General features: G+C 43.0%; 1 protein-coding gene across 3 annotated transcripts in view; it reads left to right on the plus strand.

Annotated features, from left to right (window-relative positions):
• ZNF280D (zinc finger protein 280D) overlaps nucleotides 1-24298 on the plus strand; it is a 131751-nt gene that overhangs the window by 61735 nt on the left and 45718 nt on the right. For all 3 annotated transcript variants that reach the window (XM_069765937.1, XM_069765940.1, XM_069765938.1), the window contains 6 exons: nucleotides 12654-12811; nucleotides 14593-14693; nucleotides 18562-18708; nucleotides 18857-18991; nucleotides 19608-19897; nucleotides 24104-24244. In XM_069765937.1, coding sequence (XP_069622038.1) covers nucleotides 12654-12811; nucleotides 14593-14693; nucleotides 18562-18708; nucleotides 18857-18991; nucleotides 19608-19897; nucleotides 24104-24244 — 972 coding nt within the window. The remainder of the gene's footprint in view (nucleotides 1-12653; nucleotides 12812-14592; nucleotides 14694-18561; nucleotides 18709-18856; nucleotides 18992-19607; nucleotides 19898-24103; nucleotides 24245-24298) is intronic.

Here is a 24298-nt window from a genome sequence, read left to right on the forward strand (position 1 = left end):
CACATGGGGGTTCAAAGTGCTCGCCACACATCTAGATAAGTTCCTTAAGGGGTCTAGTTTCCAAAATGGTGTCACTTGTGGGGGGTTTCCACTGTTTAGGCACATCAGAGGCTCTCCAAACGCGACATGGCGTCCAATCTCAATTCCAGCCAATTCTACATTGAAAAAGTAAAACGGCACTCCTTCACTTCCAAGCTCTGCGGTGCGCCCAAACAGTGGTTTACCCTCACATATGGGGTATCGACGTATTCAGGAGAAATCGCACAACAACTTTTGTGGTCTAATTTCTCCTGTTACCCTTGTGAAAATAAGAATTTGTGGGCGAAAAGATCATTTTTGTGTAAACAAAAGCGATTTTTTATTTTCACGGCTCTACGTTATAAACTTCTGTGAAGCACTTGGGGGTTCAAAGTGCTCACCACACATCTAGAGAAGTTCCTTAAGGGGTCTAGTTTCCAAAATGGTGTCACTTGTGGGGAGTTTCCACTGTTTAGGCACATCAGGGGCTCTCTAAACGTGACATGGCGTCCGATCTCAATTCCAGCCAATTCTGCATTGAAAAAGTCAAACGGCGCTCCTTCACTTCTAAGTTCTGCGGTGCGCCCTAACAGTGGTTTACCCCCACATATGGGGTATTGGCGTATTCAGGAGAAATTGCATAACAAAATTTATGGTTACATTTCTGTTTTTACACTTGTGAAAATAAAAAAAATTGTTCTGAATTAAGATGTTTGCAAAAAAAAGTTAAATGTTCATTTTTTCCTTCCACATTGTTTCAGTTCCTGTGAAGCACGTAAAGGGTTAATAAACTTCTTGAATGTGGTTTTGAGAACCTTGAGGGGTTTAGTTTTTAGAATGGTGTCACACTTCATTATTTTCTATCATATAGACCCCTCAAAATGACTTCAAATGTGATGTGGTCCCTAAAAAATAAATGGTGTTGTAAAAATGAGAAATTGCTGGTCAACTTTTAACCCTTATAACTCCCTAACAAAAAAAAATTTTGTTTCCAAAATTGTGCTGATGTAAAGTAGACATGTGGGAAATGTTATTTATTAACTATTTTTCGTGACATATCTCTCTGATTTAAGGGCATAAAAATAAAAAGTTTGAAAATTGCAAAATTTTAAAAATTTTCGCCATATTTCCGTTTTTTTCATAAATAATCGCAAGTAATATCGAAGAAATGTTACCACTAACATGAAGTACAATATGTCACGAAAAAACAATCTCAGAATCAGCGGGATCCGTTGAAGCGTTCCAGAGTTATAACCTCATAAAGTGACAGTGGTCAGAATTGCAAAAATTGGCCTGGTCATTAAAGGGAACCTGTCACCCCGTTTTTTGAGATTGAGCTATAAATACTGTTAAATAGGGCCTGCGCTGTGTGTTCCTATAGTGTATGTAGTGTACCCCGATTCCCCACCTATGCTGAGAAATAACTTACCAAAGTCGCCGTTTTCGCCTGTCAATCAGGCTGGTCAGGTCGGGAGGGCGTGGTGACATCGCTGGTTCTTCCTCAGTTTTACGTTGGTGGCGTAGTGGTGAACAAGCAGCGCGCGATCTGCGCTGTCATCCCTTTCGTCGGTGGGGGCGGCCATCTTCCTGGGGCCGCGCGTGCGCAGATCGAGTGCTCTGCTGCACGGGGCTTCAGGAAAATGGCCGCGGGATGCCGCGCGTGCGCATTAGAGATCGCGGCGGCCATTTTCCCAAAGCCGAGTTTGCATCTCGGCTTTGGGAAAATGGCCGCCGCGATCTCTAATGCGCACGCGCGGCATCCCGCGGCCATTTTCCTGAAGCCCCGTGCAGCAGAGCACTCGATCTGCGCACGCGCGGCCCCAGGAAGATGGCCGCCCCCACCGACGAAAGGGATGACAGCGCAGATCGCGCGCTGCTTGTTCACCACTACGCCACCAACGTAAAGCTGAGGAAGAACCAGCGATGTCACCACGCCCTCCCGACCTGACCAGCCTGATTGACAGGCGAAAACGGCGACTTTGGTAAGTTATTTCTCAGCATAGGTGGGGAATCGGGGTACACTACATACACTATAGGAACACACAGCGCAGGCCCTATTTAACAGTATTTATAGCTCAATCTCAAAAAACGGGGTGACAGGTTCCCTTTAAGTACCAAATTGGCTCTGTCACTAAGGGGTTAAATATTGTTAAATAAAAACGTGTATTTTTACCTTTTCAATATGGTACTTGTACTCCATGTGTTTTTCTCCGGTTTTTCTACTTACAAAACTAATTGCGGAAGTTATGGCACATTTATAGGAATCTAATATTCTTATTGTTCCCTACCTTGATAATTTCCTCATAGCAGGGAATTCAATAGAGCACTGTTGTCACAATTAGAAGTAACTAGAGTTAAATTGGAACACCTGGGTTGGATAATTAATTATGAGAAATCCCGGTTGTAGCCCCTAAAAATTCAAAAGTTTTTAGGTTTATTATTATTAGATTCAGCTACACAAGTGTCTTCTCCCAATAGAGAAATTAGATCAAATTCAGCATCAAGTATTAAAGGCAATCAATACACCCTCTATGACCCTTCGACAAGCTATGTCCCTGCTAGGGTCCCTCACATCATGCATCCCAGCGGTCAGATGGGCCCAATTTCATACTAGACCCCTACAGAAAGATGTTTTGATTAATGACAAAATCTTGAGGGGTGTCTTAGAGGAAAAAATAACCTTGAGACCTGTAACTCTTGAATCCCTAAAATGGTGGCTGGATAGGGATAATTTATTGGCAGAGGTTCCCTGGGTAACGGATATATCCCGGGTGATAACTACGGATGCCAGCCCCTCAGGGTGGGGGCCCACATGGATGACATTGTGGTTCAGGAAAAATGGGAACCGTACACAACGTCTTCATCCAATCAGAGGGAATTATTGGCGATTGAGTTGGCAGTTAAAAAAACTCCTTATACATGTGCAGGGACAACACATCAGGATCCTCTCGGACAACCAGGTGGCATAGGTCGCCTATATAAATCATCAAGGCGGAACACTTCCGAGACTCTGATGCAGGTCACAGATCGCCTGTTCCAGATGGCAGAGACGAATTTTCAATCTTTGACTGTTCTTCACATCAAAGGGAAGGAAAACGTAAAAGCAGACTTTCTCAGCCACAATATGCCAAGACAAGGGGAATGGTCTTTAAATGGAGACGTCTTCAATCAGATTGTCCGCCGATGGGGTCAGCCAGTGGTGGACCTATTTGCCACAAGAGACAACAAAAAAGTTAAAAGATTTTGTTCGTTAAATCCCAGGGAGAATCCGCTGGCAGTGGATGCATTCCTAATAAAATGGGAATTTACTCTGGCTTACGGCTTCCCACCGTTAAACCTGTTACCTCTAGTGGTGAGGAAAATCAGGGCGGATCGTGCGAAGGTCATTCTGACTGCTCCTTTCTGGCCCAGGAGAACCTGGTTTGTATGGCTCAGGACAATGTCGGTAGGCGATCCCTGGGTACTACCAGACATCCCGAATTTGCTTTTCCAGGGGCCGATATACCATCCACAAGTGAAGAGACTCCATTTAACGGCTTGGAGTTTGAGCGGTCATTATTAAAAGATAAAGCCTTCTCCCCAAATTTGGTAGACACCCTTCTAAAAAGTAGAAAACAGATAACAACAAAGATCTACTCTAGAACCTGGAGAAAGTTCTTGACTTTCTCAGATTTTAACATCAAAGAAGGGGTACCGATACGCCAAATATTAGAATTTCTGCAGAGGGGGTTAGAGTTAAATCTCTCTAAAAGTACACTGAGAGTACAGGTATCAGCCCTTGGTGCCCTGTTCTCTTGTAATATTGCCAATAATTATTGCGTGTCGAGGTTCATTAAGGCAGTCGGTAGAGCTAGACCTTTGCAAAAACAAATCGGTACTGTGGGACTTAAATCTAGTCCTTTCTTCTCAAACAAAAGTCCCCTTTGAGCCCTTACATGAAACCTCAATCAAAATTGTATCTCTCAATACAGCTTTTCTGGTAGCCATAACATCGGCTCGCAGAATAGTGGACATCCAGGTGCTTTACAGACTTCCCCCGTATACGGAATTCTTACAGGATAGGGTTATCCTCAGGCAAGACCCAGCTTACCTACCAAAGGTAGCATCCCAATTTCACAGGTCACAGGAGATAGTTCTACCTTCTTTTATCCCTCATTCTTCTAACCCTAAAGAAAAAGAACTCCATACATTAATGTCAGGAGATGCCTTTTACAATATATCTGTCACTAATGACTGGAAAAAAGATAATGCACTATTCTTATTCTTCCAAGGTCTTAGACTACTTTCACACTAGCGTCGGACTCAGCCCGTCGCAGTGCGTCGGGCTGACATACCGACGCTAGCAGTGAATGCGCCGCACAACGGAGGCAACGGATGTAATTTTCCAGCGAATCCGCTGCCCCATTGTGAGGTGCGGGGAGGTGGGGGCGGAGTTCCGGCCGCGCATGTGCGGTCGGAAATGGCAGACCGTCGGCAGCAAAAAACGTTACATGTAACATTTTTGCTCCCGGCGGTCCGCCACAACATGGCGCAACCGTCGCATGACGGTTGCGACGTGTGTCAATGCGTCGCTAATGTTAGTCTATGGGGCAAAAACGCATCCTGCCGACAACTTTGCAGGATGTGTTTTTTCCCATAAACGACGCATTGCGACGTATTGGAAAAAAACGCTAGTGTGAAAGTAGCCTTAGGAAGGGGGTTAGAGCATCAAAATACACACTAGCTAAATGGATTAGGGAGGCTATCTCTCTGGCTTACACAGCAGGTGGGGTCCGGCTCCGCAGAATCTGAGGGTGCATTCCACCCGAGCCATGGCATCATCCTGGGCGGAAAGGTCTGGAGTATCAATCGACCATATATATAAGGCGGCCACATGGTCATCCCTTTCCACCTTTTTCAAACTATCGCTTGGACTTGGGGTTCTCCTCAGATCTCGCCTTCGGGTTAAGGGTGCTGCAGGCTATAGTCCCTCCCTAAGGTGGCTTACATCTCTGTAAATCTCTCGTGGTGCTGTCATGGGAGTCCAAATAAAGCATTAAGCTACTTACCGGTAGCGGCATTTTTCGGAGACCCATGACAGCACCCTTAGTTCAATCCCTATTGCACTTCCTTAAAATGTAAAAAAAAAAAGGTTGTCTCACGTGTGATATCTGAATTATTACTTCATTAAAGATATTGTATTCTGTTGTATATAATGTTTGTGTATGCTTGTCATTAACTGCGGTAGTCATCTCAGGCTCTGTAATACAATTGATACGTGGGAGAGGTGCCGCCCTTTTGTATCTGTGGGTTTCCTGTTCCTAAAGGGGCGGATCCCCTCTCTCGTGGTGCTGTCATGAGCCTCCGAAAAATGCCGCTACCGGTAAGTAGCTTAATGCTTTCCTTGCAACCAGAAAAAATGTAAAACCTGTCCATTTATAATAACCACAGACAAGATAAAGATCCCCAAGTCACATCAGGACTACAAGATCCCAGGTATTTCATCAGCTGCATCACATCTAATGTGGTGTACTTAATTATATGTACTAAATGTCCAACTGGGGGTCTGTATGTGGGGGAGACAGGGCAAAACCTTAGAATAAGGATGAATTCTCACCGCCACACAATAAGAAAAAAGAATGGATCTACCTGTGGCAAAACCTTTTTGTATCCCAAATCACAGCACCATGGACATGAGATTTACTTGTATTAAAAAGTAACTTCAAATCTCTAGACAGATGGGTCTGGGAGCATAAACTGATGACAACCTTTGACACTCAGTGCAGGAATGAATGTGTCACATGGATGTCTTTTTATATCAATTAAGGACTTTGCTCCTCAGACCTTGAGGCATCATAACACAGAACCAGACCCCAATCAGAAGACCATAAAACATTCACACTCCTTATCTATGAACTGTTCCAATATTTATGGCCACAGCTGTTTCTCACTCTCCCTATAGTGATAGTGCTGCTTCACGTCACTTGTCTTATGTTACATTATTCTTGTCCTGTTGTGTATAAATATGTGATTCTTAAGATTTTGCATTCTATTATGCGTGATGAAGAGACCTGAGTAGTCTAGAAAGCTTGCAATTTGTTACCATCTTTTCAGTTGGCCATTAAAAGGTATCAACCACTGAGGACTCTCAATTCTAAATATTTTTGTATGGGATTACACGAAGAGACAGATTTCCACAAGCCTACATCCACAGAACCTGTTCTTGGATCTGTTCTCCAAGATATTTGGATCAACCTCCTTGGAAAGTTCTTTCAAAAACTGTGTGCAGGTGTACTTAGAAGAACTGATGCTGTTTTGAAGGCAAAGGGCGGTCACACCAAATTTTGTATTTGATTTATATTTCTCTTTTTTTCATTCACTTGCGCTTTTAGCAATTACCGTAACAAACATTATCTTTAAAAAAAAACAAAAAAAAACTTGTTTTATTTTAAGATATTCTTAACTTGCAACATTTTTCCACACCCACCTAAAACTTCTGCACAGTGCTGTATATCAGCCACCTAACCAAATAAAGATAGTGTAAACTTCAATTAAATTTGTGGCATGAAATGTGTGCTCAATAAAGCTGGTAAACATATGATACCACGCAGAGCTATGCTTTTATCATAAACTAGATGGTGGCCCGATTCTAACGCATCGGGTATTCTAGAATATGCATGTCCACGTAGTATATTGCCCAGCCACGTAATATATTGCCCAGCCATGTAGTATATTGCCCAGCCATGTAGTATATTGCCCAGTGACCTAGTATATTGGCCAGCCATGTAGTATATTGCCCAGTGACCTAGTATATTGGCCAGCCACGTAGTATATTGCCCAGTGACGTAGTATATTGGCTAGCTACGTAGTATATTGCCCAGTGACATAGTATATTGCACAGCGACTTAGTATATTGCCCAGCCACGTAGTATATTGGCCAGTCACGTAGTAAATTGCCCAGCTACGTAGTATATTGCCCAGTGACGTAGTATATTGGCCAGCCACGTAGTATATTGCCCAGGTACGTAGTATATTGCCCACTGACGTAGTATATTGCACAGCGACGTAGTATACAGCACAGAGCCACATGATCTATTGCCCAGCCACGTAGTATATTGCACAGCGACGTAGTATATTGCCCAGTGACGTAGTATACAGCACAGAGCCACGTAGTATATTGCCCAGTCACGTAGTATATTGCCCAGCTACGTAGTATATTGCCCAGCCACGTATGTCACAGGTTAAAAAATAAACATACTCACCTTCGGATCCGAGGGCCCCTTGTAGTTGTAACATACTCACCTTCGGATCTGGCGCAGTCGATGAGCGCACGGCTGCCGCCATCTTCCGTTTCCAGGATGCATTGCGAAATTACATAGATGACTTAGCGGTCTCGCGAGGCCGCTAAGTCTTCTGGGTAATTTCGCAATGCATCGCCGGGAACTGAAGATGGCTGCCGGCGCGAGCGGCTCGGCGGACAACAGAGGGTGAGTATAGCAGGTTTTTTGTTTTTTTATTATTTTTAACGTTAGATTTTTTACTATTGATGCCGCATAGGCAGCATCAATAGTAAAAAGTTGAGGACACACAGGGTTAATAGCGGTGGTAACGGAGCGTGTTATCCACGGCATAACGCGGTCTGTTACCACCGGCATTAACCCTGTGTTAGCGGTGGCTGGAGGGGAGTATGCGGGCGCCGGGCAGTGACTGCGGGGAGTAAGGAGTGGCCATTTTCTTCCGGACTGTGCCTGTCGCTGATTGGTCGTGGCTTTTTTTCCGCGACCAATCAGCGACTTGGATTTCCTTGACTAGACAGAGGCCGCGACCAATGAATATCCGTGACAGACAGAAGGACAGAAAGACGGAAGTGACCCTTAGACAATTATATAGTAGACTAGATGGTGGCCCGATTCTAACGCATCGGGTATTCTAGAATATGCATGTCCACGTAGTATATTGCCCAGTCACGTATTCTAATGCTCCATGCAGTCATGGCCCCATAGAAGCCGGCTGGCCTCGACCAATCAGCGACGTGGGATTTCCAGGACAGACAGACAATTATATATAGACTAGATGGTGGCCCGATTCCAACGCATCAGGTATCCTAGAATATGCATGTCCACATAGTATATTGCCCAGTCACGTAGTATTTTGCCCAGTCACGTATTATACTGCTCCATGCAGTTATGGCCCCATAGAGGCCGGCTGGCCTCGACCAATCAGCAAGGCGGGATTTCCGAGACAGACAGACAATTAGACCCTTAGACAACACAATGGTGGCACTTGACAGCAGTGGAGGACAATGATGATTACAAAATTCGCGGAAGACTGTGCCCGTCGCTGATTGGTCGAGGCCTGGTGGCCTCGACCAATCAGCGACGCGGGATTTCCAGGACAGACAGACAATTAAACTCTTAGCCAATTATATAGATACTAGATTGTGGCCCGATTCTAACGCATCGGGTATTCTAGAATATGCATGTCCCTGTAGTATATGGACAATGATGATTCCAGAATTCGCGGCAGACTGTGCCCGTCGCTGATTGGTCAAGGCAACCTTTATGACATCATCGTCGCCATGGCAACCATTATGACATCATCGTCGCTGTGCCCGTTGCTGATTGGTCGAGGCCTGGCGGCCTCGACCAATCAGAGACGCGGGATTTCTACGTCGATGCTGTGCCGGTCTCTGATTGGTCTAACGTTAAAAATAATAAAAAAACAAAAAACCTGCTATACTCACCCTCTGTTGTCCGCCGAGCCGCTCGCGCCGGCAGCCATCTTCAGTTCCCGGCGATGCATTGCGAAATTACCCAGAAGACTTAGCGGCCTCGCGAGACCGCTAAGTCATCTATGTAATTTCGCAATGCATCCTGGAAACGGAAGATGGCGGCAGCCGTGCGCTCATCGACTGCGCCAGATCCGAAGGTGAGTATGTTACAACTACAAGGGGCCCTCGGATCCGAAGGTGAGTATGTTTATTTTTTAACCTGTGACATACGTGGCTGGGCAATATACTACGTAGCTGGGCAATGTACTACGTGACTGGGCAATATACTACGTGGCTCTGTGCTGTATACTACGTCACTGGGCAATATACTACGTCGCTGTGCAATATACTACGTGGCTGGGCAATAGATCATGTGGCTCTGTGCTGTATACTACGTCGCTGTGCAATATACTACGTCAGTGGGCAATATACTACGTACCTGGGCAATATACTACGTGGCTGGCCAATATACTACGTCACTGGGCAATATACTACGTAGCTGGGCAATTTACTACGTGACTGGCCAATATACTACGTGGCTGGGCAATCTAACGCATCGGGTATTCTAGAATATGCATGTCCCTGTAATATATGGACAATGATGATTCCAGAATTCGCGGCAGACTGTGTCTGTCGCTGATTGATCTGGCGGCCTCGACCAATCAGAGACGCGGGATGTCTACGTCCTTTATGACATCATCGTCGCTGTGCCTGTCGCTGATTGGTCAAGGCCTGGTGGACTGTGCCCGTCGCTGATTGGTCGAGGCAACCTTTATGACATCATCGTCGCCATGGCAACCATTATGACATGTACGTCGATACTGTGCCCGTTGCTGATTGGTCGAGGCCTGGCGGCTTCGACCAATCAGACGCGGGATGTCTACGTCCTTTATGACATCATCGTCGCTGTGCCCGTTGCTGATTGGTCGAGGCCTGGAATTCTAGAATATGCATGTCCCCGTAGTATATGGACAATGATGATTCCAGAATTCGCGGCAGACTGTTCCCGTTGCTGATTGGTCAAGGCAACCTTTATGACATCATCGTCGCCATGGCAACCATTATGACATCATCGTCGCTGTGCCCGTCTCTGATTGGTCGAGGCCTGGCGGATGATGTCTACGTCCTTTATGACATCATCGTCGCTGTGCCCGTTGCTGATTGGTCGAGGCCTGGCGGCCTCGACCAATCAGACGCGGGATTTCTACATCCTTTATGACATCATCGTCGCTGTGCCCGTCGCTGATTGGTCGAGGCCTGGCGGCCTCGACCAATCAGAGACGCGGGATTTCTACGTCGATGCTGTGCCGGTCTCTGATTGGTCGAGGCCTGGGGGCCTCGACCAATCAGAGAGCCGGGATTTCCAGGACAGACAGACAGACAGACAGACGGAAAAACCCTTAGACAATTATATATATAGATAGATATATATATAGATGGTAAATTCCCATATACCAGATGATTGTCGCATAGCTAGTGTGGACGGCCAGTGAGGAGCATAACTTTCCTGGTATATGAATTATCTAGTATAGCTGCTGCTGGTTAAAGGGCATAATGTCAGATCTCATAAGTGACCCCACTGTGTTCAGTAAATCATCTTCATTACAAGTAAAAGTCGCTTGTGTTGCACTCTGCCATTCAGATTAATTACAATTCCCAGTAATCGGCACAAGTCTGTTTGGGGACTACACATGAATAATTGTTGTATTTTTGCCTGTGATAAAAGCTGCTATTTGATTGTGCGGTTTTGATTGAATAACTTCTGGTTTCTAAATCAGCAGAAAAAGGACATTGTGATCGTCTTCATTAGGGAGACAGGTTTGTCTCAGGACCTCTGCTTGGCAGTGAAGGTCATAGTTCTTCCGCATACAGACCGGCAAAGAGAAGCTGAAATGGCAGAATGTGAAGCTGAAGAATGGCTTAAGTCTACAAAGGGCATAGTCTGCAAGCTAAAATGAACAGATTTGCCTTTGCTAGTATCATTAAGGAAAACAAAAGCTTCATGTAATTGCAGACATTAAAATCGCTATTACATACACTTAGAAGCAAAGATGCAGGTTGAGGCACAGGCAATTTGTCTTGCAAACAGCAGGGAACTAATGTATGCATTCAAGACTTGTCAGTCATGACTTTTTTGGCTGCTGTCTTTTCCCCTTGTAAAATAGCACAGGACTATATAAATTGTAATTTTGACAAGTGTTGTATGATTGGTCTAGTAAATTTTTGTATGATTATTCTAGTATCTAGACTACTTTCATTTCTCTGGTGCCAATGTTGGGTTGACTTGGAATATTATATGTAGTCTTTACCCCTACTGATCCCAAGACTGTCTGATCTTGGCGCTCCATTAGAATGAATGGAAAGGCAGTGTGCATGATCGACTTTCGTTCCATTTAGGCAGGGCATGGCTCGCCCTGATTCTCTGGATTGATGGTGGCTACTGCAGTTGGACCCCCAGCGATTGGAATGTTATCCTTTGGATGGGAGATAACTTTCCAATTCGAGAGCACCCCTTTAAAGTGTATCTTTTTGCCATTTTGTGCTGCATTGACTATTCACCAAGTGTCTTTGCGGAAATCTCACAGCAACTCCTGCAAGTTTAGTTTCTTCTCGGTAGTTTGCTGAATTTGAACTGAATTTTCGATAAAGAAAACTATGAAAAATAACATTTTGTAAAATAATCGTGGTGTAACTTCATATGTAGTACTACATAAGGGGATTCTGAGTCCAGTCCTGAGCCCCAAGACTAGATAAATCATGCTCCCTAAAGTCAGGTTTCTGATCTGTAGGTTGAAAATACATTTTGCATTGATTTCACAACTTAATCAACCTTCAAGTGTTGTCAAACATTTTGTTTTTCCAGAACACTTAACAGTTTGCTTTGGTCATCAGGCTGCAAAATTTTGTTTTAATTTTAACCCACAAATTTCTACGTCAAGTTTACTCCAAAGTATACTGAATTATCTTCACCAGCACCCCAGTTAAAAAGCAGTACTTTATTATTGCAAGTTGACTTATCCCTTGTCAAAAATTGCCAGTTTTTCATTCCTTTTTAGTTTATTCCTGCTGCTCTACTGTGTAATCTGCTTTTGATTTCATTTAAATCCACTCTGAAGTTCAAGAGATATGGAGGGTTTAAAACTGTATGACCGATTTTAAAAAAATAAATCTGTATACTTTGGAGAAGCGGGAATAAAATAAGAACAAAAAGTTCTCTTTTTAAGTGATTGATACTTTCAACCATGTAAAAACCACTTGTTTCTTTTGTACAAACTATCAATACCTAAATGTGTTAAGAGGGGTTGTCCAGGTTTTTCCTCGAAAGGCTAAAGTCACTCAGTCTTGTGGATCCTCTCAACGTGCCCTATGAGGATTCTCCAGAGCCACTGGCGAGACCAAGTGGTGACGTGACTGTAAGTATGCGATATGCAAGCTTCTGGCCACATTCCGACTAGACATGCGCATTATTACAAGTGAGGCCGTGCACGTCTAATCAGAATGTGGCCGGGAGTACACAGACTTGTGGCCAGATGACTGCTTTGCCTCGCCGCCAGCACTGAAGAATCCTCGTAGCATGTGCAAGTCTGCATTTGTGACTGCAGACTTCATGATAAACCTGGACATCACCTTTTAATGTAAGTAAAGGGTTGCAGTAATGCACAGTCCCTTAATTACACATGTTTATTGCGTATATGTTCATGTTTCTTCTGTTAATGAAAAAGTGAAGGTGTACACAGACTTCTGTATATTTATGATGTAAATCTACTTTTGTTTTTTTGTGTTTAACTTTGGTATAAGATACACTTTTTTGTTTTCTCTACTTTTGCTTGTTGTTTCAGCATACAATGTTACCAATAATGCACCTGTTCTTGTCTGTGTATGGTAGATTCATGAACCACATGAAACATCATTTGGAGCTTGAGAAGCAAAGTACAGAAAGTTGGGAAAACCACACCACCTGCCACCACTGTTACCGCCAGTTTTCCACTCCGTTCCAGCTGCAATGCCACATTGAGAGCTCTCACACTTTGTATGAATCTACAAGTAAGACATGTCTTCACAGTATCTTCTCTCATGATTTTTGATATGGTTTGAACAGAAACAGAATAGTTTTGTTCATGTTCTTTTGTCTTTATTTTCAATATATCTGGTGGTTGATTCAAATTTAATTGGAATAGTTTTCTTATTTTTTTAATACATATATTGGAAATTGCTGAGTACAAGTTTAACGCTAATTCTTTATGACAGTGGTGCTCAAGACTGGGATTTGATCTTTGGAATTAGAAAAACTGGGATATGAGCATCTCTAGTGCTGCTTCCAAATGTCCCAGATTCAACAGGACAGTCTGTGTCCCAGAACACAACTTAGTCCTGTCAGAGACCGTCTAGCAATAATTGCTTCTTGTAGGAAAATATTGCCCTGTATAGATTGGCACAGGATCTGTAAGTTACAGGTGTGCCAAGGCACATTTATATCTTCCTTCTTTCGGCAGATAAGGCAGGGGCGTGGAAAGGTAAGTGTTGTGCGGGCTTTTGGGCTCTGTTGTTCCATTGGAGGGTAGATGTCTATTTATTTTACTCACTTATAACGCACCATTAATTCTAAAGTGCTTTGCAGACATCGGCACTGTCCACATTGGGGCTCACAATCTAGAATCCTTATCAGCATGTCTTTGGAGTGTGGAAGGAAAACTGAGTACCCCGAGGAAACCACGCGCAAACATGGGAAGAACATACAAAATCCTTGCAGATGGTTTTTTTGGGGGGTTGGATTTAAACAGTGGCCCCAGCGCTGCAAGGCTAATTACTGAGCCACTGATATTTATACACAAGGGATATATAAAACGGCGTCTTTGAAAATCATTGGTCCAAAAATTATCCCTTTTTGGGAGCAGCAACTGGCTTGTTTGGAAAACAAAGAAGCAATCGTCATTATTATTTTTTTTTACAAGCAGTTATCACTTTTTCGGTAGCCGTTTCAGATTTAGATTTATTTGTCCTGAGCAGGGTAGGGTTCACAGCAGCAGTACAGTATAGCTTTAGAACACAATGGACAGGCAGATGCCTAGCCGTGAGGGGACAAAAGCGGTGGCAGAACAATAAAGAACAGTGGATGATCTAATCATTGGTATTAGCCATGGGTGAATGAAAATTGTTACTGTACTATGCCTGATTCATTTTGACAAATGTAAAAATTAACTTTTTTTTTTTCTTTTTCTGTGGGGTCCTTTAGGTGACTTCTGCCACTATGTCTCACAACTTATATAGTCCATCCAACAGAAGACTCGAATGCTCCCAATGCATACCTGATAGATGGCTCAAACTGAATGTGAACAGAGCCATACAGTTGTTCACATTCTAGTCCTTGGGTGATGGCTTACATAAAAGGTTATTCTGAGCACTGACCTTTAGCAGTGTCCCTCAGGATAGGTGATAACTTTGGTGGGTGTCCATTTGTCATAAACCCAACAATTAGAAAATGATCTATGTTGTGTAGAGGAGATGACTTTTAATGATGGGAATAATCCCTTAACTAAAGTAAAAATATGTTGCTTTAGTTTGCACCAAACGTGGGTAACATTCAGAATCGGAAGCAATTTCCAGTTATAATAGAAAGCAGTGCATTGTGAAAGCTCAGGACACTATTACATTGTCTAGTTAGTTTAGTACTTATCTACAGAAAGTTGTCTGTTTTCAGTTCCAACCAAGTTGTATTCTGTATGGATGAAAATAAATGGGATCCTCTAGTAAAACACAGCAAGATCAAATAGTTTCTTCTTTCTAGAAAACTGTCCCATATAACAATCATTTTGTTTTTATTCCAGCCATTTGCAAGATCTGTGAATTATCATTTGATTCTGAACAGATTCTTTTACAACATATGAAAGACAGTCATAAACCTGGGGAGATGCCATATGTTTGTCAGGTAATGACTGCAAAATTCTTTTGTTCCAGTGCTGCGGCCACTTCTTTGCTTCCTGTACACCGTTGACATAGTGAACATATGAATATTGTACAATTGTTTCAATAGACTATTTCCTGTGGAATACTAACTGGAATACATTCATCAATGCATTTGCACCTTTTTTTTTTTTTTTTTTTTTACGACAAAATGATGTTTAGTCTACTGTGGGCCAGATTTAATAATTATTTGCAGTAAAATGTAGAACCATGCACATCAGTTTGAAAGGGTAAGACCAGATGATGCGGTTAGAAAACTCATGCCGTTGACTGCATGTCTTTTGGTTTTTTTTTACACAGAAAAATAGTTTTGACAGTGCGATTTTTTGCTGCATATGATTTAGCAGGGTCATTTTTTTTATTTTTTTTATCCACACCGTGAGTCCATCATTACCCCTTGAGGCTTTGCCCTAAATCTTGAATAATACGTTGGTGTGCCTTTAAGAAGAACATGATTTAGACACATTTTATGAATGTTTGCTTGAGATTTGTGACCTTTACAAAAAAAAAAAAAGCTGTTATTTTCTCTTCACTAGGTTGTATGGAATAAAAATTATAGGGAACCTGTCATGTCCTCAAACACTATTAACCTGCAGATATAGGGTTAATCTGCAGGTTAATCGCATTCTAAGGGTATGTGCCCACGTTGCGGATTTTTCCGCAGCGGATTTAGAAAATCCGCAGTGCAAAACCACTGCGGTTTTCACTGCGGATTTTCTTGCGGATTCTTCTGCGGGTTTTCACCAGCACTTTCCTATTGGTGCTGGTTGAAACCCGCTGCGGAATCCGCACAAACAATTGACATGCTGCGGAAAATAATCCGCAGCGTTTCCGCGCAGCATTTTCCGCAGCATGTGCACTGCGTTTTTTTTCCCTTAGGTTTACATGGTACTGTAAACTTTGGGAAAACTGCTGTGGATCCGCAGCGGTCAAATCCGCTGCGGATCCGCAGCGTGTGCACACAGCCTAAAGCTTCATGGCTGCAGCACTGAAAACCTGGTTTTAGGGCTCGTGCTCATTACCGTGGAAAAAAAAAAAAACACACAAAATGTTCCTTTCAACATGTAGATAGATGGATACGAAAAGATATGTATAAACATGAGTGAGATATATATAATCAGTGCTTTGTGTATGTAGTTTACTGTACATGTATTTTTAATAACTACCGTATATACTCGAGTATAAGCCGAGATTTTCAGCCCAAAAAAATGGGCTGAAAGTGCCCCTCTCGGCTTATACTCGAGTCATGGAAGGCGGGGGGGTCGGCGGGTGAGGGGGGGGGGGGGGGACGCCTGTCAAATACTCACCTGCTCCTGACGCGGTCCCTGCATGTCCCATGGTCTTCGGGCGCCTGCAGCTTCTTCCCCTGTTCAGCGGTCACCGGTACCGCTCATTAAAGTTATGAATATGGACTCTACTCCCAAAGGGATGGAGCCGCATATTCATTACTGTAATGAGCGGTACCATGTGACCGCTCACTATAGGAAGAAGCTGCCGCTCCCGGAGACCATGGGACCTGCAGGGACCGCGTCAGGAGCGCTGGGAGCAGGCGAGTGTCATATTCACCTTTCCGCATTCCACCGCCGCCCTGTCTTTCCGTTCTCTTGCTGTGACTGTTCAGTTCAGAGGGCGCGATGACGTATTAGTGTGTGCGCCGCCCTCTGCCTGAAAGTCAGTGCGGAGAGAAGGGACGCTGAGGAGCAGTGAAGAGAGGTGAGTGTGTCTTACATGTGGCACAATGCATAAAGAACTGCATGGAGCATTATATGGGGCATCTATGGGGCCATAACTGCATGGAGCATTATATGGGGCATCTATGGGGCCATAACTGCATGGAGCATTATATGGGGCACCTATGGGGCCATAACTGCATGGAGCATTATATGGGGCATCTATGGGGCCATAACTGCATGGAGCATTATATGGGGCATCTATGGGGCCATAACTGCATGGAGCATTATATGGGGCATCTATGGGGCCATAACTGCATGGAGCATTATATGGGGCATCTATGGGGCCGTAAAGAAGTGCATCGAGCATTATATGGGGCCATAAAGAACTGCATGGAGCATTATATGGGGCATCTATGGGGCCATAAAGAACTGCATGGAGCATTATATGGGGCATCTATGGGGCCATAACTGCATGGAGCATTATATGGGGCATCTATGGGGCCGTAAAGAACTGCATGGAGCATTATATTGGGCATCTATGGGGCCATAACTGCATGGATCATTATATGGGGCATCTATGGGGCCATAAAGAACTGCATGGAGCATTATATGGGGCATCTATGGGGCCATAAAGAACTGCATGGAGCATTATATGAGGCCATAAAGAACTGCACAGAGCATTATATGGAGCATCTATGGGGCCATAAAGAACTGCATGGAGCATTATATGGGGCCTATTTTGTATGGAGCATCTTATGGGGCCATAAAGAACTGTATGGAGCATTATATGGGGCATATTTGTATATGGAGCATCTTATGGGCCATAATGGACTGTATGGAGCATTATATGGGGCTCTTGATTCAATATGGGTATTCAAAAACACTTAACCTACTGATGTCTCAATTAATTTTACTTTTTATTGGTATCTATTTTTAACATTTACCTGTAGCTGCTGCATTTTCCACCCTAGGCTTATACTCGAGTAAATAAGTTTTCCCAGTTTTTTGTTGCAAAATTAGGGGGGTCGGCTTATACTCGAGTGTATATACGGTAAATTCCTTTTGGAAGGAAGAAGTGGGATCCCCCATGTCCTTTGACAAAGCCAGCAATTCATCTGTCGCGTACAGTAAAATCACAGCTGTACCCGACAGAATAGAATAGCATTGAGGTAAACACATAGAATAGATAGATGTAAAGATGTCAGTCACATATATAATTACTGTACATGTATTCATTTCATATACTAAATAATTTTCTGAAAAAAAATGGCGTGGGCCCCCACAATATTTTACAAACCAGCAGAGGGAAATCGTACAGCTGGGGGCAGATGTTTATAAACTGGAAAGAGGGTAATACCCATGGAGCTTCCCAGGCTATTAATATCAGCCCACGACTGTATACTTAGCCTTTACTGGTTATTAAATTGTCGAGCCCCTTCCCCCCCAAAAAAAAAATAAAATAAAAAAAAGACGTAGGGTCCCCCTATAATTGATCTGCAAAAACACAACATGTGAACACAGCCTAATCCTCCCGGCGGCCTCCAGCTTTGTCATAGAGGCTTCAGTCATCGCTCAGTATGTAGTGTGTGTTGGCTTGAATCATGCCCCAGCACTGCCAGTCAGCTCAGCAGTGTATCGGTACAGATACAGCGGTCAGTCAATGCCGGGATGGGGATACAGCTGCGGCTCACTGTGTACTGAGCAGTGACTGGAAACTACGCCGGCCGCACATCTCATGTCTGACTGAAAGTCCGTGGCTGCTGCAGAAATAAAGGGATTTCCCTCCCAGTAGCCAGGCTCTTAGTGCGGTGGTATCACAGCTTTAGAATGCTATTATGTGCAGGTTAATAGCGTTTAAGGACATGACTGGTCCCCTTTAAGGAATAGTTCTATTTATTTTTCCAGAATGCATTTTATGGAAATGATTCTACTATTTACTAACAGCAAGTATTTTTATACACTACAAGTAGAGTTGGCCTCTTCTGTAGACTATATGACCCAAAACCCCACACATTGATCACAACAATCATTCTTTTTCCCAATCCTACATTCAAAAAAAACTTCAGTGATCTTTGTAAATCGCCATCTGTAAAAATAAAAACCATTGTCCTATCATCTCAATATTCACTTTTTATTAATGATTGTCCCTTTTTCTTGTAGGTGTGCAATTACAGGTCTTCAGTTTTTGTTGATGTTGATAATCATTTTCGAACCACCCATGAGAACACAAAAAGTTTGTTATGTCCATTTTGTTTAAAAGTGATCAAGTCTGGAACGCCTTACATGCAGCATTATATGAAGCACCAGGTTAGTTACAATAATGGGATTGTCAGTATTCTCATTTTCATCAGCACAAATATTAGTGCAAATATCTATGCTTTCAGCTTAAAACCTCTATGCATGCGAACACAGTTTGTATTCTTTTATCAAAAAATCCTTACATTCTCCATTTCAGAATAAAGGTGTTTTAAGATGTCCTAAGTGCAGATTGCAGTTTTTGACTTGTAAGGAGAAAATGGATCATAAAACTCAGCATCACAGAACATTTAAGAAGCCTAAACAACTGGAAGGTCTTCCTCCAGGAACAAAGGTGTGTTGAGACATTTTTTTTTTTTTAACTTATCACAAAATGGGTGCGCTCCGGTCACATGCAACCCCTTAAAACTTTTTTTTTCATCACACTTGTTTACTAAACTATTATTATTTATTTATATAGCACCATTAATTCCATGGTGCTGTACATGAGAAACGGGTTACGTACAGAGTTATAGATATCGTTCACAGTAAACCAATTTACAATGACAGACTGGTACAGAGGGGAGAAGACCCTTTCCTTGCGGACTTAAAATGCTTTTAATTTGAGCATTGTAAGCTGCTTTTTTTTTCCCTATCTGATGAACTTGTCTACACTGGTAGAAATAACAGAAATTTTGTATTGAATTAATGAGAATTATGGAAAAGTGCAATAATTAAAAACTTGTGTATGTTAGGTGGGAGTGAAATCTATGGCCATCTCTCTAATTGAAGTGATTTTTGGCACCTGTCATTTAGGAATTCACTCCTTGACTCTGCCTTTATTTCCCTTCTGCAATTTCTTATTGTAATTTCAAAATAAATTCTTAACAACACTTTAAAACTTTTGTAAAAGTAAGGCTAAATAATATATACATCAAATACATTTATTTTTTTTCTTTTTATAACTTCAGGTCACCATTCGGGCATCTGTTGGAGTATCTTCAAATCAAGTTTCTTCTCCCACGCCCTCTATTTCCAGAAACCTACCAGCAACTCCAGCCCACCCCCCTCCTCAGCTGCCTCAATACACGCTACCCCAATCTCCTCCAGTAGTGAAAACTATGGGCCCTGTCAATAATCGGAATTTAACAGCTAAAAAAATTACACATCCTGTAAAAATCAAGCCTCCTGCAAAAAAGCCTGCATCTGTGAATACTTCAAGAAAAACTAAAATAATTAATACAGCTTTGCAAAGCATAAGGTACATTTCATTCACCATGGTGTCAAAAACAAATGTTTTATGATAATAGTGTTATAGTATCCCAGAAACTATATTCACGGCAAATAATTCAATAGAAATCCATAATTTAATTAACTGAGCAATGGGATGCAATCTAAAGCTGAACAATTATTAGAAATGATTGCACCTTTTCATTACAAGAACAGGTGTTACAGATACAAATCCTGATGGAAACTTGATCTGTTCTCTTAGATTTTTTTTGGTTGTTGTTAAACTGTAGTTACAAATTATTTTATAACGCACAAGAAATCTGCAGTTCATCAGTGGAAGCCCGGTCTAAGCCACTTATCACTGCGAAGATCGATTGGTCGTTTTTTTTTTCTGAAATTAATGGTTTAAATTTTATTTTTCAGGGACATTTTTACTGTTCTGAAAATACCTTACTGGTTTTACATAGAGCTGTGCAGTGGTAAAACTTAAGATAATTGGCCAATAACGGCAAACAACAAATTTGGCAGCAACTTTTTTCTCTCACAAATTAAATTTAAAAAAAATGGTTTACAGACATGACAGAGAGAAGCAGGGCTGTGGAGTCGGTAAGCCAAACCTGCGACTCCTCAATTTCCATGACTCCTACTCCACCAAAATGGGCTCCAACTCCACGACTCTGACTCCACAGCCCTGACAGGGCTGTGAAGTCGGAAGTCAAACCTCTGACTCCAACTCCTCAGTTTCTATGACTCCAACTCCACCAAAATGGGCTCAGACTCCACTACTCTGACTCCGACTCCACAGCCCTGCAGAGAAGGACATGTCAATCTGTAATGGAATAATTTCCCACTGTATTTGTGTTAAGCATCTAATATATAATTGCCTAGAATACTACTTCCTGCAATTTGTGCCAACTTCCGTGCTTTGTCCGGAGCTAATGTCCGGAGCTAATGTCCGGAGATTAATTGCCTAGAATACTACTTCCTGCAATTTGTGCCAACTTCCGTGGCTTTGTCCGGAGCTAATGTCCGGAGCTAATGTCCGGAGATAAGTGACGTCAACAGTGTCCAGTGTCTGATTGGTTGCCGCCTGCTGCGAGCGACCAATCAGAAACGTGCCGTACTGTGACACACTCCGCCCGCCATTTTGGTGTGATTTTTGAATTTTTACCTCACAGCAAGTTTCTACTGCGTGGAGGCGGGCCCAGTGACGTTGCTCTTCAAGCTCCTGCCGAATTTCGTCAAAAAAATGATAATACCATTTACCAAAACTATATATATTTAGTTGTGAAGTGGTTCAGTGACATTTTCACACCAATTTTGAACTTTTGTTTGGTGTTTTCTCCATATACTGCCTATTATTTTTGTTCTTTCTTACTATTATTTATTAATTGTATTATTCTTACATTTGAATAAATAAAGTATATATGGATTCTAGACTCCCGATTCTTTAGAATCGGGCTGCCATCTAGTTTAGTATAAGTAGTAAGTGCTTTGGTCTGCAGATTTCACAATACACGCTGCACACTTCATTGAAGGGACTCTGTCACCTGAATTTGGCGGGACTGGTTTTGGGTCATATGGGCGGAGTTTTCGGGTGTTTGATTCACCCTTTCCTTACCCGCTGGCTTCATGCTGGCCGCAATATTGGATTGAAGTTCATTCTCTGTCCTCCATAGTACACGCCTGCGCAAAGCAATCTTGCCTTGCGCAGGCGTGTACTATGGAGGACAGAGAATGAACTTCAATCCAATATTGCGGCCAGCATGCAGCCAGCGGGTAAGGAAAGGGTGAATCAAACACCTGAAAACTCCGCCCATATGACCCAAAACCAGTCCCGCCAAATTCAGGTGACAGAGTCCCTTTAACCCTTTAACGATAGAGAGCCCTTAAACCAAAGTTATATCACATAAAACAAATAACATTTCCCACATGTTTACTTTACATCAGCTCGATATTTTGAAGCATATATTTTTTTTTTGTTAGGAAATTAGAAGAGTTAAAATTTTGATCAGCAATTTCTAATTTTTCCAACAAAAATTACAAAATTATTTTTTGAGGGACCACATCACGTTAGGAGTGATTGATTGGCATATATGACAGAAAATACCCCAATGTGACACCATTTTAAAAACTGTACCCCTCAAAGTGCTCAAAACTATATTCTAGAAGTTTATTAACCCTTCAGATGCTTCACAAGGAGAAAGGAAGGGAAAAATTACCGTATTTTTCGGACTATAAGACGCACCGGACCATAAGACGCACCCCAAATTTGGGGTGAAAATTGCAGAAAAAAAGATTTTTTATAACATGGGGGTCCGTCTTATTGTCCGAATTTACAGTATCTTATGGCGGTGGCAGAGCAGGGTCACAGGAGGCAAGGTGTCGGCAGAGGTGGGGTGATGCTGGGATGAGGAGGTGCTGGGATGAGAAGGTGCTGGGATCAGGAGGTGCTGGGATCAGGAGGTGCTGGGATCAGGAGGTGCAGTGAGAAAGTATGGCGTGAGAGGGGTCCCTGGCGTACCATGCAGGCTTACCGCGGTGGCGGGGGTGTGGCGGCAGAGGAGGCGCAGTAAGCGGGGTCCCTTTCCCCGGTATGGTGATGCAGCAGGCCCGGTATGCAGCAGAGCCGGGTGAATCCTCTTGTTATCGGTGGGCGCGGCCATCTTCCTGAGGCCGCGCGTGTGCAGATGAAGCGCTCTGCTCCCGGGGCTTCAGGAAAATGGCCGCGGGAGGCCGCGCGTGCGCAGATGGAGATCGCGGCGGCCATTTTCCTGAAGCCCCGGGAAGCAGAGCGCTCCATCTGCGCACGCGCGGCCTCCGGAAAATGGCCGCCACCACCGATAACAAGAGGATTCACCCGGCTCTGCTGCATACCGGGCCTGCTGCATCACCATACCGGGGAAAGGGACCCCGCTTACTGCGCCTCCTCTGCCGCCACACCCCCGCAACCGCACCTCTGCCACCTAGGTAAGCCTGCATTGCGACTATTAGACGCACCCCCCATTTTCCCCCCTTTTTTTGGGGGGGAAAAAGTGCGTCTTTTAGTCCGAAAAATACGGTAACATTTAACTTTTTTCCACAAAAACGTTCCTTTGACTGAAAATTTTGCATTTTCACAAGAGTAACGGGAGAAAATGGACCATACAATTTGTTGTGCAATCTCTCCTGAGTACACCTATACCCCATATGTGGGGTAAAACGACTATTTGGGCACACAACGCCATTTTGGCTTGAATAGGTTGCAGAATCCATGTCACACTTGAAGAACCCCTGACATGCAGAAACCCCCACAAGTTACCCCATTTTGGAAACTACACCCCTCGAGGAATTCATCTAAGGGAGTAGTAAGTGTTTTTAACCCTCACGCACATCACAGAATTGTATAACCGTTGGCTGAGTAAATGAAAAATTGCCATTTTTTTTTCACTAAAATGTTGCTTTGGCTTCTAGTTTGCAATTTTCAAAAGTGGTAATAGGAGAAAACAAACAGTACAATTTGTTGTTCAATTTCTCCTGAGTACATCAGTAGATCATATGTGGTCGAAAACTACTTTTGAGACCCAGTCCAAAGCTCAGAAAGGAAGGAATGCCATATTGGAATGCCGATTATGTCAGATTGCCAGAGCCCCTAAGGTGCCAGAACAGTACACCCTTCCCACCCCACCATAAGTAAACCCATTTTACAAACTACACCTCTCAATTAGCTCTCTGAACCCCTAGATGAATTATCGCTCTGCACCAGAATCCCAGTGCTTGCAGGACCCTGGAGATCCCTAGCACTGCAAGACCTGCGACCATAGAGAAACATCAACTCTGCACAAGCTCATCAAGTGCCAACGTCTGTGGTCGGGAATCTGATAAATAGATCTTATACCTGTGTAGTGTACTTACTTTGATATTACAGGTCAGATTGGCTGTATAATGCTAAAATTAAAACAACCCTTACAAGCCCCGTGTAATGGTACACAAAATGTGTTTTTAGTATAAGGTAGGGATACTGTCAAGAAGGATTTTATGTCCATTTAAAGTAATAACTGCAACAGCCTCATCAGGTCTAGGAGATCTATTTAATAAAGTATGCACTTCCTATTGTGAAATCTAGTGATCTATCCAATTTCACTGATTATTATTCACACAATACACATGAATTCTGTGGTTCACTAAACAATTAAAGACTTGTTTAACTGCACTTTAGAACTAGATTTTCTTTTTTCTATTTTTGTCCCGACTACAGGGTTATTCCAGGAATACATAAATGCATTGAGTGTCACCGTCAAGTGGTAGATTTTGACGGTCATTTTCACACGTATGTGCACTGCAGCAAATGCAAGTTCAGTACCAGCTGTAATAAAGCGTATACGAGCCATGTGCTGAGGTAAGTGAGGAGGCAGATATTTCAGAACCAAACGCTTCTTTTCCTTTGCATGTT

This window comes from Ranitomeya imitator, chromosome 4, assembly GCF_032444005.1.
Source record: "Ranitomeya imitator isolate aRanImi1 chromosome 4, aRanImi1.pri, whole genome shotgun sequence".
Classification (NCBI taxonomy): domain Eukaryota; kingdom Metazoa; phylum Chordata; class Amphibia; order Anura; family Dendrobatidae; genus Ranitomeya; species Ranitomeya imitator.